Here is a 16365-nt window from a genome sequence, read left to right on the forward strand (position 1 = left end):
TGAAGAGGAGACAGCTGATATTTTCCACTATTTCTCTTTGCTGGTTGGTCTGACCTTTTCTGTGGAGATAGAGATCCACTGCAGCCTAGTTTATTAGGGCAGGATGTGACTGTGTGTGTGCATGTGTGTGTCTGTCTGTAATTGTGTGTGTGTATGTGTGTACTATGTACGTGTGTGTTCAGTAGAAAATGAACCCTACAATGTAGTCCAACATGGTGAACTGATGGTAAGCCTGTTGAGTCAGACACAGACACCGTGAAATCCTGTTTCTAACTGGCTCCCTGAGAGGGTCTAAGGCTCAATACACCACACAGAAGGTGTGACTACAAGTGGAGTTATCTACACAAGGGAAGTGTGTCTGTGTCTGAGTGAGAAAAAGAGTGAAAGAGAGAGAGAGAGTGAGTGGGGGGAAAGAGTTGACTGGCAGTGTGCTGACAAAGCAATGGCATGTTCTCTGCGCCTTGGTCAACTGATAAATGACTTTGAGGTAAATGGGAGGGTGAGAGTGATGACAGCTAATGATGATGGAAGACAGATAATGATGGGGAGAAAGGAAGGCGGAAGGAGAAAGATAGCAGAACTTTTATATTATAAAATGACCAAACAGAAGCCCAACCCGACAAGAGCATAGAACTGCTATTTTTATATTGTTTTTCTGATGTTAACACCACCATGCTTTGTGTCTGGCCTGACTGAACTAATCCCCGGTCCCCAAGACTGTCTCGTAATGCTGGCAGTACTTGGCAGTGAGATGGCTACAAATGTGCCATCCAAGCTCTTTTAAATAGAAAATTAGTAAGTGAGTTTGGAAATGTAGCTGGCTATTCAGAGGGGAGACATACGTGCTGGGAGAGCAAATCGAAAAGAAAAATACTAAAGGCAAAATAGAGGACGTGCATAGCTGTGCTTATATGACCCACTGTCTTTATGTGTAGCCCAAATAAGCAAATGCTTTTTGTTATTGCGCATACTGCTAAATACACTCTGTCCACCCCACCACATCCACCCCCCCTCCACCACTCCCACACATCTCTTGGCATCATTCCATATCTGTAGATTCATCCCGTCACACCTGTTATACACTTTCTCTTTCTCCCTCTCGTTTCCCTCTCCTCTTCCCACTGTCTGTGTGCCAACCTTTCTCCTCATTTAAATTCACAGGCAGTCATGAGTGCTTTACCTGCTTTAGGCATTTATATCTACAGTGTATCCAAGCACTTCCTGCTTCATATGTATCCAATTGAATCTCAACTCCCAGGGACTTAAGGTGACTCTGAATTGCCTGTTTGTGTCACAGATAACTGAGAACTTAACACATGTCTCCTGATAGTGATACGGCATGAGTGCCTTGATACTGCATTCGCTTTAATCTACATCATTTGCCTCCTGCAAATGATGTACATCATTTGCCTCCTGCAAATGATGTAGATCCACCTGTCCACCTGTACTGGCTGGAATAAAATAAAAGATACTGGAGCTTGCCCCTACTAGCCTGTGGAGAGGCAGACAGAAAGAAAAAGAGAGGTGCATAAAGAGAGAGAGGGAGAGAGAGGTAGGGGTAGCATGTAGGAGGAGGAGGACAAGGAGGAGGGTGGGAGGGTAGCAAATGAGGTGAGGGCAAAAATATGGGGGGCCAGAGGAGGGAGCGGTTGCTTATTCTGTAAAGAGAGAGAGAGGAAGAGAAACTAAGGGAGGGTGGAATAGAAATAGAAACACAGAGAGAGAGGGGGAGAGGGATAGAAGGAGAGGACAGTGTTGCATCCAGAAGAATTCAGCAGCAGTCATGCTTCATGGTGCGACGTGCAGATCAGCAGGCTCCTTACCGCTGGGCAGAACCGCCTTTGTGTTCCCCGCTGCAGTGGGGGAGCACATTTACCGTCACGCCTGAGGGTAGAAGCCAAGAAGTCTCCTCCAATCAGTCGCCAGTTATTTCTCTCATCTTCAGAGTCTGGCTGATGGTGATTTATGATCAACCTAACAGATGCTCTGCTCTCTCCTCAACATAGCAACCACCTGGAATAATCCCAGCACTGTTGTTCTTCAAGACAAACATTGGATTCTTACTGAATGTTCAGCAGACAGACGGTGGATTACTACAGAGTCAATGCTTTGGGGGTTTTCCTCTGCAAGAGGAAGAACTTTTTTCAAGCCCAGCACAGGACACAATTTGACAGAAGTCCTTCATCGCTTACATACTACTCCTGTCTGAAAGAGGACAATACTTTTTCCCATATAATTGATCATCCCCACATTTCCCATGTTCTCTCTCCTTCTTTAGTTTATTTCCCCTGTTCCAGGTCCTGACCCCAGGCCAGTGACATAGCAGGCAATGTGTGACAGCAGATATCTGACTCTAGAAAGCAGGTAGGTGTAGTGTTCACATCCAATTTTCACATGGTGATGGAGAGAGTAGAGAAGCCTTGGGACATTTGACACGCCTGCTTGATTTGTAGCACCTGCTGTGGCTGTCTGACACAGTTCTGGAGCTAGACAGACTAATGTGTGCTATCTAGTCTACAGGCTGCAATGCTGTCTGGGAAACAAGCTGGGAGTGGTTCTTACCAGGAGTGTGATTTGTGTTGATGGTTTATGGGAGAGAGCTGGTGGTACATAGTGTGCTGGAGCCCGGGAGGGACTCCAGTGTGGGATTACACAATCTATCTGGGGAGCATGCAGGTGTAGAAAAGCTTTGAATGAGGATTACACTAACACCTTGTTGCTAAGAGCAGGGATACAGTAATGTACTTGGCTCTCACTGCTCAGTGATGTCCAGACTGCAGGGTCTATCTGGGGGACCAAAGATAAGAGTTACAACCTCAGCAAAGGTGATGAGAGGGAGAGAAGGGCAGAAGTGGGTTGAGATAGACACAAGGAAAGGTTACAGTGTGTCTTTTCCATGCATGAATTAGCACTAAGGACGCAAGAAAGCACAGCCTGAAGGGAAGAGAGATAGCCTTCTAGCCTTCTAGACCAGGTGAGGATTGTTTCAAATAAGACAATTGTATGAGAGCAAGCTGTAGAAGAGAAAACATGTTTTAGTGTTAGAAAGGACAGGACGCACAATTACAAAGGAGACACCGGGATGAACAAGCACATGGTTTATTTAATGGTTTACCTTTGGCGGTAAACCATCTTGATTTTTCCAATAGCACAGCAAACACAATGTCCAATTCATAGACTTGATATCGATTTTTTACACATGGCCAGTTTGGAGGGCTGTGTGATCTCTGCTTAAGAGATCCGTAATTTGATTATAATCTTCTGTTCACTAACACCCTTAAGCAATAGCCCTGAAGTGTTTGGTTAAATAAAAATTCTGTGGCTTCCATAATCAATGAATGAATCGATCTTATTATATCCAACTGAATCTCTCAGCCTATCTCAGTTAGTCTTTCACAGACAGCTGTGCTTCTGATAAACACCATGTTGTTCACATGAAACACACATGCATTTTGAATACAGCCATTCAGTGTGGAAACAGTTTTAAGTGGTTGTCAGTGACAGTTGGGGTGACAGCTACAGAACGTAACACAGAGTTGTTGAGAGAACCGCCGTAGCTGTTGTGCTTTCTTGCGTGTGCATGTGTGCGTGTTATTAGGTTTTGTCTGTCTTGCGAATACGGCTTATCTAGGCAGCACAGCCTGGGCTCAGATCCAGGGAGTGAATGCTTCAGTGGGCAGGCCCCCTACTCTTTCTCAGCCTAGCCTAGCCAAGCCCACACACCCCACCTCTCCTTCTGGAGGGTTTCAATGGACCTAAATAAGGAGATGTCAGTGACTGCCCCAACACCAGGGGGAGGAAAGTGCTGAGCAGGTAACAGTCCTGGTGAGAGAGCTGACAGAGCCTTGTCAGAGCCTGAGCAAAGAGAGGTTATCTCAGGAGCCGGTCCCAGCCATCCCCCTCTGAACCTAGAGAGCTGGGAAACTCAGTGTGGGAGTCGGGAAGAAAAAAGAAACGCGGAGAGGCTCTTTGATACCAGCGCGGTTGGTATCTGAAACTTTGAAAGTGTTTCGTACAGAGCGCTGTCGAACAGATTAGAGCTCAGAGGACGAAACCTGGGGGTGAGCGTGGGCGAGTTCAGTGGAAGTTGTACTGGGAAAAGCTCCCCTCTCTCAGCACATAGAGTCAGACTCTGTGCTGTATACCAAATAAGAACACGACACTGCCACGCCCTCATGTAGCTGCAGGGGAGGTCAAGCAGCCATCACTGACAAGTCATCTAAAACTGTTACATTGCATTCAGTCTAATGTACATACACATCATAAAAGGAAAAAACTGCTGTTGGTACTCAACCTCATTCTCTGTTTCCACCTATTCCTACAAACCTCCTTTTTTTACCTGTGACTCAGCAGTGCAAAAGCAAAGAAGTTGCCGACAACGTGATTTGAGACTGAAGCTACTCTGTCCACATGAACTTATCAGCACTTTGTCACTCTGCAATGGAGACAGAGACTGATGGATGGACTGCTGTATTTGTTTCGCTACTGCCTCTGAGAACACTTTGTACAGGATCTCCTCTCAATTGTAAAACGTGAAATCGGACTGAAAAGATAGAAGAACCAACTGGGAAACTCTGTTGTCCAGGCCTGAGAGGAGAGAGTCCAGGTGACAAGTGTCTCCACACAAAGCGACACCCCAACTCTTTTGGTCTGGGTGGGACAAACGTGTTGATTTGGGCATCGGTGTTGATCATCTGGGTGAGCCAGATCCAGGTCACCATGGGCTGCAACATGTGTGTGGTCCAGAAGCCTGAGGAGCAGTACCGGGTCATGTTCCAGGTGAGTGGGTCTGTTTCCTCCCTTGGTTCTTTTACCAGCATCTAAACACCCAGACCGTTCTGTTAAGCTGATGACATCTCTTTGCACTAGTTATCCATCACAATCAGCCCACCAGCATCAGCATGCTCACTGGTTTGGAGATCCCATCCCACCATACATATTAATCACCATAATCATTCCTAAGGATTGATGAACATGTCTGAACAATAATATCAACAACTCATTACTGAACAACTCATTACTGAATTTGGCTGAGTAAATCATTGTTCACAATGTCATTGAAATGATGATTGAAGAATTAGTAGACCCTAGATAGGAAATGCGTGATAACAAAAACATAGATAAGATCATAAAAGGATGCGGAAATTATACATCGCAACTTCTTATGCATCCTCAAAATAATACTGATATTATACTAATTAATATTTTAATACTTTCATCAAAGCCTGTGTGAAGGGCTAAAGTGAGTGTGAGAGGGAGATTGGAAGAGATTAGAACATGCATCCTCTGGGACTGAGCGAGGCCCAGAGAGAGAGAGAAGGAAGCAGGGGGAGGGTTACAGGCTGGCTGAAGAGTTATAGTAGGGGGTGCTCTCTAAGGTTGCCACGGTTACAACCTCAGCTGTGTCTGCTAAGTGAAACCAGACTGTACAGTCCCTGTTTAAGCACATATAGCAGAACAATTCTACTGAAAGGATTCTGTCTGGTGTTGCATATGTAAAAAAATAAATCAATAAAGATTGTTCTGGTGGAGCCCAGCTTTGGGATTCTGTGTGTGTCAGTTAGCAGAGCTGCATCTGGTAACTGAGGCCACGCCAAGACAGAGGAAAGGACAGAAGGAGGCTGGGCACAGCCAGAGGTACAGTAATGAGGCTGAGGGGAAGGAAAGATTGAAGAAAAAACTGGGGGAAAGAAGGATGGAGAGGGCTATTTTTCTGATGTTTGCCCTCAGATGACAGAAGTAATTGATTGCAGAGAGAGAAAGAGAGAGAGAGGGAGAGGGAGAGGGAGAGGGAGAGGGAGAGAGAGAGAGAGAGAGAGAGAGAGAGAGAGAGAGAGAGAGAGAGAGAGAGCATGTAGTAGTTTGAAAGGCCTGGCAGTGTTTTCAGCATTCAGCGACCCCTATTTAACAGGAGTCAGATATAAAGGCACGGACCATATGCAGGTCACACGACTCAAAATAGAAATGAAATCATGCCACCGATCAGGTGCTTAAACTTCTGTGAAGTCAGCAGTGCAGAAGGGTGTGTCTGCCTATGGGAACAAGCTCCAGCAGCCCACAATGCACCCCGCTCCTCCAGACAGCCGCATCCCCAGACTGACTGTGGTTCCCAGACATGGGTGTGGTTGGGAGCCGAGCACGGAAGATAGTTGTGTCTGCATGTCTGTGATTGTTTTATTTTGGGGTGAATGAGATTCAATCAAGGTTTAAGGTTTAACATTTAAGGTGGTGAAGGGGTGTGTGTGCTTGTGTATTATCAGATCTAAAACTCTGGATCCAATCCTCACAAAGAACACAAAGTGCATTTCTCTACTCTGAAGTGTTTGTAAAGAGTAAAACAACTACAAAAAGTAGCCTTTGTCAATTTAAAGCAAAAAAAGTCAAAAAGGCTAACAAATTGAACTGAAATGTAATTACCATGGAGTCTGTTACTCTGACAGTAATTTAGAAACAAAACAGATGGTTGTTTGGCTCAAACACCATGCCAAAAACACTGTACAGAGAGATTCTCTTCATCAAAAACACTTCATTACATTTCCTCCACATTTCACGGGTTTGTGCAACACTGCATGCCTCTTTTGAGGTTTACAGCTTTGTGTCGCATATTTTACAAACATGCCCAATTACACAACCAAATTAGAGTCAGTCCACTGAGTGTTATATTTTCTCACAGTTACATTAAAATGGACTGGGTCTATCTAGACTTTGTAGGAGCAGATTTTGTCATTTATTGCACTTTCGTTTGCCAGAGGATGTAATAATTACAGACTGCTGCACATTTTCACAAGGGAACACGCCCAGAATAATAAATGCCATCACTTCTGCCTCCTCTTTCCCTAGACTAAAGAGATACATGGTACTGGATACCAGCCAGCCTATAATATTTAGAGGCCTTGGTTAGAGGACATCACATGGGTGCAGTGCATGACTAACAAACTAACCAGAAGATCAATGTTCCCCAGTAACCATTTTGTGTTGCACCCCCCACACCAGAGTCTCCCTCACCACCCCTAAGCCCCTCAGACTCTTTCCCCTCTACTCTACTCTCTGTAGAATGGGTTTCGATGGGAGGTAGTTGCCACGGCAACTGAAGTCATTAAACAAGCCTAATGTGTTTTTTCTCGACACTGACAGAAAGACACTGACATGCACAGAGTGAAATCAGCGATCACCCATACATATCAATAACATGCTGACACAAACATGTATTAGGGGGGAATGTTCCTGTACTTACTTACTGTAAGTTGCTCTGGATAAGAGCGTCTGCTAAATGACTAAATGTATTAGATCAACACACACAGACTGGAACACACCCACTAAAACAATGGATATACTCAAAAACACCTCCCTCGGCTGGATCTCAATATGCAGCCATATCAATGTATTAATAAGTGAAATGAATTGATAAATGATTTGATAAATAATATGTGCATGATGTCGATACCATCGATATCTTAATCACTCCTGCCTCACCTCCTGGGCCTTTTGCCTGGATAGTTAAATGCAGTAGACATACCTGTTAATATGGAGTCTAGCGTTGCTGGACTGAAAGCATCATCATTACTATCTGCTTGTCATCCTGTTTATGAACTGTATTTGATTAAATCTGCCTCAGAGTGTGTTTACTGTGTAAGTGTTAGTGTGTTAGTTTGTTTGTGCATGTGTGTGTATATGTGGACAGATGTGCTCCAGTTCTTTCACCTTCAGGCTTGTCATGCTTATGATTGGGTGAAGGGCAGATGGAGAGAGTTTGTGGGCTGCACATCTCTCCCATTCCTGCATTGAACAGGAGACAGAGACAGGGAGAGAAAGATGGAGACAGAATTTTTAATAAGAGGGGGGGCTAGGAAGACAGAATTACAGACAGATAGACACCATTAAATAGTACATTATGAAGATAGATGGTGAAGTATCAATTTACTGTACATTGACAGAAGAGTTACGTACCCTGGTTGGACTTGATTCCAAACCAACTCTCCTCTCATTCCTTTGTTTTGATTGGGTATCCCTTCCCTTCCCTGTCTGGTAATTTTTCCCAGTTTGTCTAAATGTCTGACTAGTCCTTAAATCAATAGTAGCTTGAATTTGTCAATTTCTGATATCCAGTGGCCTACATAAATGTCCCCCAGTGATATCAAACAACTGGGGTTAGCAGTGGTGGAGACGAGCTGTGTCTCTGGATTAATTGATTTTCTGAAGAGGTGCAAGCTGTACCCTTCAAAGCATGGGAGATGAGAAAAATCAATTACTGAACAAGTAGAATTCAATATGTGGGGGGCAGGCCTGGGGCACTGTGGAGCATCTGCAATAAAATAAAAAACTCTGGACATTAACAATATGCCATTGTTAAGCATTATGCTAAAATGCGATGCAGAATTTTGGATTCTGTGTGAACCCCTCTGTGAACTACATATGTGTGTGTGTTGGTGTCTGGTGTCTGGTGTACTGTAGACCTGAGTCTGCACATTAGGAGCTTAGCTAATACTCTCATGTATCCCTCAGCCACTAGGACCTACCCATTGGGCTTCCTTTGCGTGTTCCTACAATTTGCCAAAAAAATGTAGAACTGTAAGTCACTCTCACTCAATATTTACCACACACTAACATTCCTCAAAAGCTCCATGTCTCTCTTTGTCCCACTATTTCATTACTCTTTACTCACCTCCCTTCACCCTTCCTCCCCTTCCCCCTGTTCTCTCCATCAGCATCTACCCAGAATTTTTCTCGCTCCTGCCTTTGAACTATGCTTCTCTTTCATCTTCCCCCTCCCACTATCTCCACTGCCTCCACCTCCACCCCCTGCCGTGTAACTCAGAATAAGGTAGGCAACGCCATGACAGGAATATACATCAGAGCTAATATCAATTCAGTCCCGTATAGTACACACCCTTACTGAAGGATTGGGCATGACTGTAGAGTGGCATGAGCAGAACAATTCAGTGGTCAGACTGGAGGTGTTGACCTCCTAACCTCTGTGTTTGCTAACAGGCCAGTGAGGTGTACAATGCATTCCACCTGTCAAGATTGTCCCTCTAATGCACCACAACCATTACCTTGTATGAAGTCATCCTCAGAGCAATCTCAGTAGCTCTCATAGATAATGAATGAGACCCCCCTCAGTCCTAGTGCTCTCAGACCTGTCAGTCATGTCCTAAGGGCAATCTGCTAATAGGCCCAGCCTCTCGCCGCTACTCAAGACAGTGTTGGAAAAACAACTCATGGTTTTCCTGTGGATACAAGCTGTAGGAACAATGGGCAACACCCATTCTGAGGGAGACCAGCGAGAGGTGGAGAGCGGAAAAGATAGAGGTTGAGGTAGACAGTGAAAATCGAAAGCCAATGTCTCCTCCTAAAGAATTACAAGCTATTTGACTGAAACAATTTCATTACACCTTGAAATAAAAATCGCTGTATTGCTTTATGTAAATTCCTTTTCACTGTGAATGAGAAGTGAAGAAGCGTTCTACTTATTTGTCTTCAAGTGAGAGAAGCCATTAAGACAGAAGGACAGCAAGAGATTTATGGAAGGCCATTAGCATGAGGAAGGACAAACAGGCAAGGAGAGGCGGAAAGAGAGGAGATAGGACAGGGGGAAGGAGAGGAGAGAGGGGGAAGGAGAGGAGAGAGGAGAGGGGGAAGGAGAGGAGAGGGGGAAGGAGAGGAGAGGGACTGGAAGTATTGTGCTCATGCCATCTCTAGGGAGGGGCTAGGGAAGGAAAAGTGCTGAGACAGCACTGAAAGGAACGAGACAGAGTCAGGACACAGGATGTGAAACAGAGAGAATGCACAGACAGAGATACCGAGAACAGCAGAGCAGAGGGGAGACAATTGGAGGTGAGGGGTGTGAACGAGGAATTCTAGGCGAAACGGATGAGAGAAATGGAAGGACGGACAGGGGGAGGGAAGAACAGGGGCAAGAACACCAAATGGAAAGGCGAATGTGGCAAGAAAGTTTTTGTGGTTGGCTGCACAGGGGAACATCAATTTGACATGCAATTATATGAAGGGGACAAGAAACGGGAGAGGAATGGGGGTTGGGGGGAGGCAAGAGAGGGGGCGGTATAAGGGAGACAGAGGGAGAGAGGGAAGGTAGTGAAGATGTGGACCCCCTCAGACAGCCAAGGTCAGTGTATGCACTGTGTACTTACACAATGGCAGTCTGGCTATGTGGCTGTTTCTCAAGGCTGTGTACAGCTCTCCATAAAACAAATGGAAGCGCTAACATTTCCACACACATGTACGAGCGCAATCACATGCAACATACTGTCATTCTGACAAGTCTCTAGAATAGTCTTAGATTCTGCCAATATCGTTACCATTTCATGGGAACAGTAATGTAAATAGATATTTCACCTTCAAACAGATTAAGGTTAGAAGTCTGGTTCCCTTTGACCAGGATCACTACTGTACATGCTGTCCTCTGAACACATCCCTGCTGTTTAAATGTGACTTCTTCAGCAGATTTACACTCACTAATCCCTAATTATGAATCACTCTCTCTGGCTCTCCCTGTGTGAACTGGCAGCGGGCATTCAGGAGATATAGGCACAAAGATAGAGAGATACTGAAAAGACTGCTTTTATTTTGAAATAATATTTACTTTCAATTCTCATATCATGAGGACTGAAAATGGCCACCTGTGTAATACAGACTGTGTCTTTTATGCTGTGACAGGACCTGCAGGTATCGGGTTATTTAGTGTAGGTAAGCTGTGTGGATCCACACTTTGAGAGTCATGTAGACCACAGCCTGGCCAGACTACTGCAGTATGCCAGGGATTGTCAACAGTTATTAACTGATCATAACCTGGTCTCCTCCAAGGTTTCTCACAGATTAACATTTAAACTCTTAATTTCTCCTCCCTCTTCTCCTCTCTCTCCTCCTCTCTCCACAGAAGAGTCAAATCAGTAGCATGCTGTGTTCTTTTGATGCAGACGGTCGATTGAAGGTTATAGTATACATATTTACTATCCCCCTGCTCTGTGTGATGTCATGTATGAACCACTCCTAGGTGATACATGTGTAGCTATTTAAAGCTACTTAGATACTACTGTATGTAGTATTATGTGTTCCGGGTGTTCTGAACACATTCTTTTTTCCTTTTTGCCTGATAGACTAACCACTCTACAGTAGATCTCTGTTTTAGGTCTGTATGTGTATACTGCTATAGTAACAGCATTTCTCTCTTTATGTTGTGCGAGTGATGTTTGTGTTTATGAGGGTCAGCTTGACACACCGTGAGCTAACCTTGCCTGTCTGAAAGTACAGCTGATGAGGGTCAATTCATCTGCTCACCTAACCCTCTGCAAATTATAGGCTGTCCTTGCACCAGTTCAAGACCTGTCCTGTCTCATTACAGTGTCTGTCTCCTCACTTTTCAATGTGGTGCCTTGCTTTCTGTACGCTCTTTCTCTCCCTCTCCACCAATCTCTCCCCTCCCCTCCTCTCCTCTCTGATCTGTGTTATCCCTGTGATCCAGGTGAATGGTAAGGAGCTGACTCGTCTGTCTGGGGAGCCCAGCCTGGACGTGCGGGACCCCCTGCTGTCCCACATGCTGAGGCGGGGGGCCAGGCGGAGGGCTGGGCTGGCCGCGGGCCTAGGGGGGCCAGGGGCCCTGACTGTGTCCATGGCTGACTGTGTGGACAGCTGCACCCAGACTGACATCAGCTTCCAGCACATGCTGACCCTGGGCAAGAGCAGCCACCACCCCTGTGGGGCCCCACCTCCTCCCCACCCACCCCCCTCCCCTCCTCTTCCGCCCCTGCTGGAGCCCTACCTGCTCAACGAGCTGTGAGTACACTGTGTGTCCGCGTGTGTGCGAATGTGTATGTTTGAATGTGTGTGTGTGTGTGTGAGACAGAGAGATACCGAGAGACAGAAAGATAGAGAGCCTAATGCAAGTGTCAAATCCCTGACATTAGTGGATGTGAAGAGTCTCATCCCATCCATTCATGGAGTCTGAGTAAAGGGCAGCCTGTTGGTCTCCATTACTGAAACCCCCTCTCTCATGATTCCCTCACAGGCTCATAGAGCCTGAATATTATGATCCCAACGACTACTTTGACATCGCTCATCATGAGGTGGACAGACAGGATGATCTGGAGTATGAGGTATTGCTTCATAATCTCTTCAGATTGTCCAACTTAGACCATTATCAACCTGTTTATCTTCTGCTTCAGTACCTCAGCGTGTTCTCAACTCAGACCCTATGTGTGTCATGGTGTGTTTGAATTAGGAGGTGGAGTTGTATAAGTCTCGCCAGCAGGACAAGCTGGGGCTGACAGTGTGCTATAGGACAGATGAGGAGGAGGATCTGGGCATATATGTAGGAGAGGTGAGGAAGCCTTCAAGGTTAAAGAGACACATATCATCTCTACGATATTCAAGACGCTTATCACCCAGCATTCACACTATCACCCTTTGTCTAGGTCAACCCAAACAGTATAGCTGCAATAGATGGCCGCATTCGTGAGGGAGACAGAATCCTGCAGGTACATCCCTTTGTACTGAACCGGTGAATCACCGCTGTTCACTGTGACATTTACACCCAGTAAAAATGCCACAATTCAACAGACAACTGGTCTTAATAATGAACAGGTGTCATAGCTCTGTTTCATATCGTGGTCTTTGTCTCAGATCAACGGGGTGGACATCCAGAACCGGGAAGAGGCCGTGGCCATTCTGACCCGAGAGGACAGCACCAACATCTCCCTGCTGCTGGCCCGGCCTGAGATTGAGGTGAGGCACACTTTCACTCCTGCCTGGGAAAGGGGCTGCTACCATGACATGAGAAGAGATGCATTGCAGTAACAGATCACAGATTATCTACAGTATACTGATGCTCAGCTACACTGCACCACCATCTTTATTTACACAAATATCTAGCTGTGCCTCCCTTCCCTCCAAGTGCACTTGAAAGTAGACGAGAAAGGTGAAAGGAGTAAAGACAATGAGTAAGGGGAAAGAACTGATAGAGAGGGAGAGGCAAGGAAAGATAACGAGCATAAAGGGGAGAAACGGCTGGTTTTCACTGTGCTAAGAACATGTTGCTTTGTTTCCCTCAAGGTCACCCTGCTCAACAAATTTGAGAACACAGTCCCGCTCTCAGGACATCCCATAATACTCACTCCCAAACAGCTCGTCACTGAGCTCACACACAACCAGATGGGGCGGCACCGTTTACCATTTTAATACTGAGTACACACACATCAAAATGCGTGCATGGGTATTGTACACAGAGAAATCGGAATTCTATTCACATGGGCAGACAAGAAAAAGCTAGAGGGCAGATTTAAGAGGCCATTAAAATGTAGTCTTCTCCCCAATCCAGACAGTCACGCACAGAGCCACGTGCATACAAATTCACACACACACACACGCACGCACACACGCACGCAGGCACGCACGCACACATACACTTTACTGCAGAGATGTTTAGAGCTTTTGTATCTGGGGAGCATTGTGATGTGTAGTATGTTAACATTGAGATATGATTACAAGATCTACTGAATCAACCTAGTCTCACACCTAACATACCAAGGTAGGGAGGCGGAGGGAGAATGATCAGGATAAATATATGAGCAGAGATTAGGGGCTTAGTTCACTGTCTGGGGAGCAAGAGAGAGATGGAGCAAAGGGCCTGCTAGACTACAAATGAAGATGAAGACAATCAATGCTATTGTCTCGCAGCCTGAAAACAATTCCAATTAGAATCATATCAATTAGGCGTGATCAACTTTGATTAGAGTAGTGAATTGTTTGCCAAATTAAACTAGATTATTTGCATATACATTTGATCAGCATCTCTGGGGAGGCCAATCACAATGCTATGCAGAAAAAACAAACAACATTAAAAATATCACACATAACATACACCAACAACATCATATTAACAGTTGTTTGGCCATTGTGTTCTCCTACAGATATCAGTTTCAAAGGAGATAGTTCAGTTCCTTCTTGTTGATTTTGTATATCATATGTATTTCATTGACGATAAATTCACTCTTACCCAGTCAACCCATTCAGAGAAAACAGCCCATGCCACAGAATCGTTAAGCGATGTTTAGGTTTCACATTATTCTGGCTCCACCTAGTGATGGAAATGTGGTAGAGAAACATTAGACATGGGCAGTGAAAAAGATATCATAATACATTTATCTCAATGTCTTTTTCTCCCTTTCCCTAAACACTCCACAATGAATATGATCTACAATCAACTCCATAAACCATTCATCTTAGAATGACAACCAGCTGGACCCAGACGAACTGGACCTGGAGCCTCTGGACAATTCTGTCCACCTGCCGAGCCCACACAGGCTGAGGAACAGCCCCTCCATGCTGGGCACGGGACCAGGAGGCGTGGGGGGCAGTGTGATGGGGGTGCGAGGCCGCCCCCTGAACAGGGACTCTCCCGGCCTGCTGCAGACCGTGCTGAGTAACAGCCAGGAGCTGGACAGCGGCGTGGGCCGGACCGACGAGAGCACACGCAACGAGGAGTCGTCCGAGCACGACCTCCTGGGAGACGACCAGACCAGCACGTCCAACACCAACGCCACCAACACGCCCGGCAGCATGCGCAAGTTTCTGTCCGGCCGCGGGGACACCCCACCCCTGATGCACTCTCGCGACCTCCACTTCAGTGCTGACTCCCTGCTGGGGCTGGACTGTGTGGGAGGAGGGGTTCTGGAGCAGGCGGAGAGAGGGGAGAGGGCCTACACGGGAGACCCTGTGATGATGATGATGCCTGGGCTGACAGATGAGGAGTACGAGAGGTACAGGGAGCTGCTGGAGATCAAGTGCTACTATGAGAAGAACGGTAACGCCCTGCTGCCGCTGGGGGGCCCAGGAGGGGGCGGCGGGGGGCCGGTGCCTCTGGACGTGAACCGCAACGAGAGCATGATGCAGCATGAGATGGCCCTACTGGAGGAGGAGCTGCGCCACCTGGAGTTCAAGTGCCGCAACATCCTGAGGGCGCAGAAGATGCAGCAGCTCCGGGAGCGCTGCCTGAAGGCCTGGCCCCTGGAGGAGGAGGAGGCCGGGGCCGCACGGGGGGCCGGGCCCTCTCTGGTCATTGAGGAGTCCTGTCACCACGAGCTGTCGGACATTAACGAGGTCCCTGAGAGAGAGCGCTCCGACAAGGACAGCACCAGCGCATACAACACTGGAGGAGAGAGCTGTAGGAGCACCCCTCTGGTCAACGATCATGGACACAGCCTGGAGGGGGTAGACTCCCAGCTGCAGCCTCGCATCCCCAGCCGCCACAGAGAGAGGGTGGGGAGGGGAGAGAGGGCCGAGAGGGGACAGGCTAACCTGAACCAGCCATATTCTCCAACCAGCCACAGGAGAGGAGTGGGGGCTAAGACCTCTAGCCCAGGGGCCAAGTTCAGATCCTTGTCCCGTGACGGTGGGGTCAGGAGGGGTTCAGACGGAGCGGCCAAGAGGAGCCCCAAGGCTAACAGCACACCAGAGGGCGGAGGGGGCCGCAGTGCAGAGAACAGCCCCTATCTGTCTCGCCGCCAGTCAGGCTCCAGGCTGCCCCAGCGCTACCAGAGCTGCATGCAGCTGCACTCCCCCTCTGCCTCTGAGGGTCTGGGGAGCACAGCCAGAGAGGGCAGCCTGGGGACTGAGGGTGATGCCAGCCCCATGAGCCTGGGCAGCACCTGCAAGGACATCCCCCAGGGCCCAGCACCTGTCCCCCTGCCTGTCCCCCCGCCCCTGCCGCCAGCCTCCCCCCGTATGGAGTGGAAGGTGAAGGTGCGCAGCGACGGCTCGCGCTACGTGGCCAAGCGTCCCGTGAGGGACCGCCTGCTGAAGGCCCGCGCCATCAAGATCCGAGAGGAGCGCAGCGGCATGACCACGGACGACGATGCCGTGAGCGAGATGAAGATGGGCCGCTACTGGAGCAAGGAGGAGCGCAAGCAGCAGCTCCTGCGGGCCCGCGAGCACCGCCGCCGCAGGGAGTTCATGGTGCAGAGCCGTCTGGACTGCCTGAGGGAGCGCGACAGGGAGCAGGGCGGTGGAGGCCAGCAGGGGGCGCCACAGCCACAGGAGCCTGCCACCATCCTGGAGCTCTGCCACCGGAGGAGCATGAAGAAACGAAGTCGCAGGATCCTCGACAACTGGATCACCATCCAGGAGCTCCTGGCTCACGGCACCAGGTCACCTGATGGGAAGAAGGTTTACAACCCCCTGCTGTCAGTCACCACCGTCTGACGGACAGGACACACGGATGGACAGAGAGCGGAGGAGGAGAGAGGGGGAAGCGGTAGAAATGCGGGACAAATTCTTGAGAAGGGCTGTGAAGCTCACAGCACCGCCATCTGTGCTCTGTCACTGTAGATAGGAGAGAGAGAGGTGGTGTGAGAG

General features: G+C 47.7%; 1 protein-coding gene across 1 annotated transcript; it reads left to right on the top strand.

Annotated features, from left to right (window-relative positions):
* Positions 1 to 4719: 4719 nt before the first annotated feature.
* LOC136946118 (PDZ domain-containing protein 4-like) lies at positions 4720 to 16212 on the top strand. Its single transcript, XM_067240339.1, has 8 exons — positions 4720 to 4779; positions 10895 to 10948; positions 11480 to 11790; positions 12023 to 12110; positions 12236 to 12334; positions 12429 to 12491; positions 12637 to 12738; positions 14239 to 16212. The coding sequence occupies exons 1-8, from the start codon at positions 4720 to 4722 to the stop codon at positions 16210 to 16212; spliced, it is 2751 nt and encodes a 916-aa protein (XP_067096440.1).
* The last annotated feature ends 153 nt before the right edge of the window (positions 16213 to 16365 follow it).

Source organism: Osmerus mordax, chromosome 7 (assembly GCF_038355195.1).
Source record: "Osmerus mordax isolate fOsmMor3 chromosome 7, fOsmMor3.pri, whole genome shotgun sequence".
In the NCBI taxonomy this organism is placed as follows: Eukaryota; Metazoa; Chordata; class Actinopteri; order Osmeriformes; family Osmeridae; genus Osmerus; species Osmerus mordax.

Excerpts from the sequence above, each read along its gene's own strand:
- LOC136946118 (XM_067240339.1), top strand. The coding sequence starts at position 4,720 with ATGGGCTGCAACATGTGTGTGGTCCAGAAGCCTGAGGAGCAGTACCGG. Across the intron at positions 4,780-10,894 it reads AGTACCGGGTCATGTTCCAG|AAGAGTCAAATCAGTAGCAT; the intron begins GTGAGTGGGTCT and ends CTCTCTCCACAG. Across the intron at positions 12,335-12,428 it reads TGGGCATATATGTAGGAGAG|GTCAACCCAAACAGTATAGC; the intron begins GTGAGGAAGCCT and ends CCCTTTGTCTAG.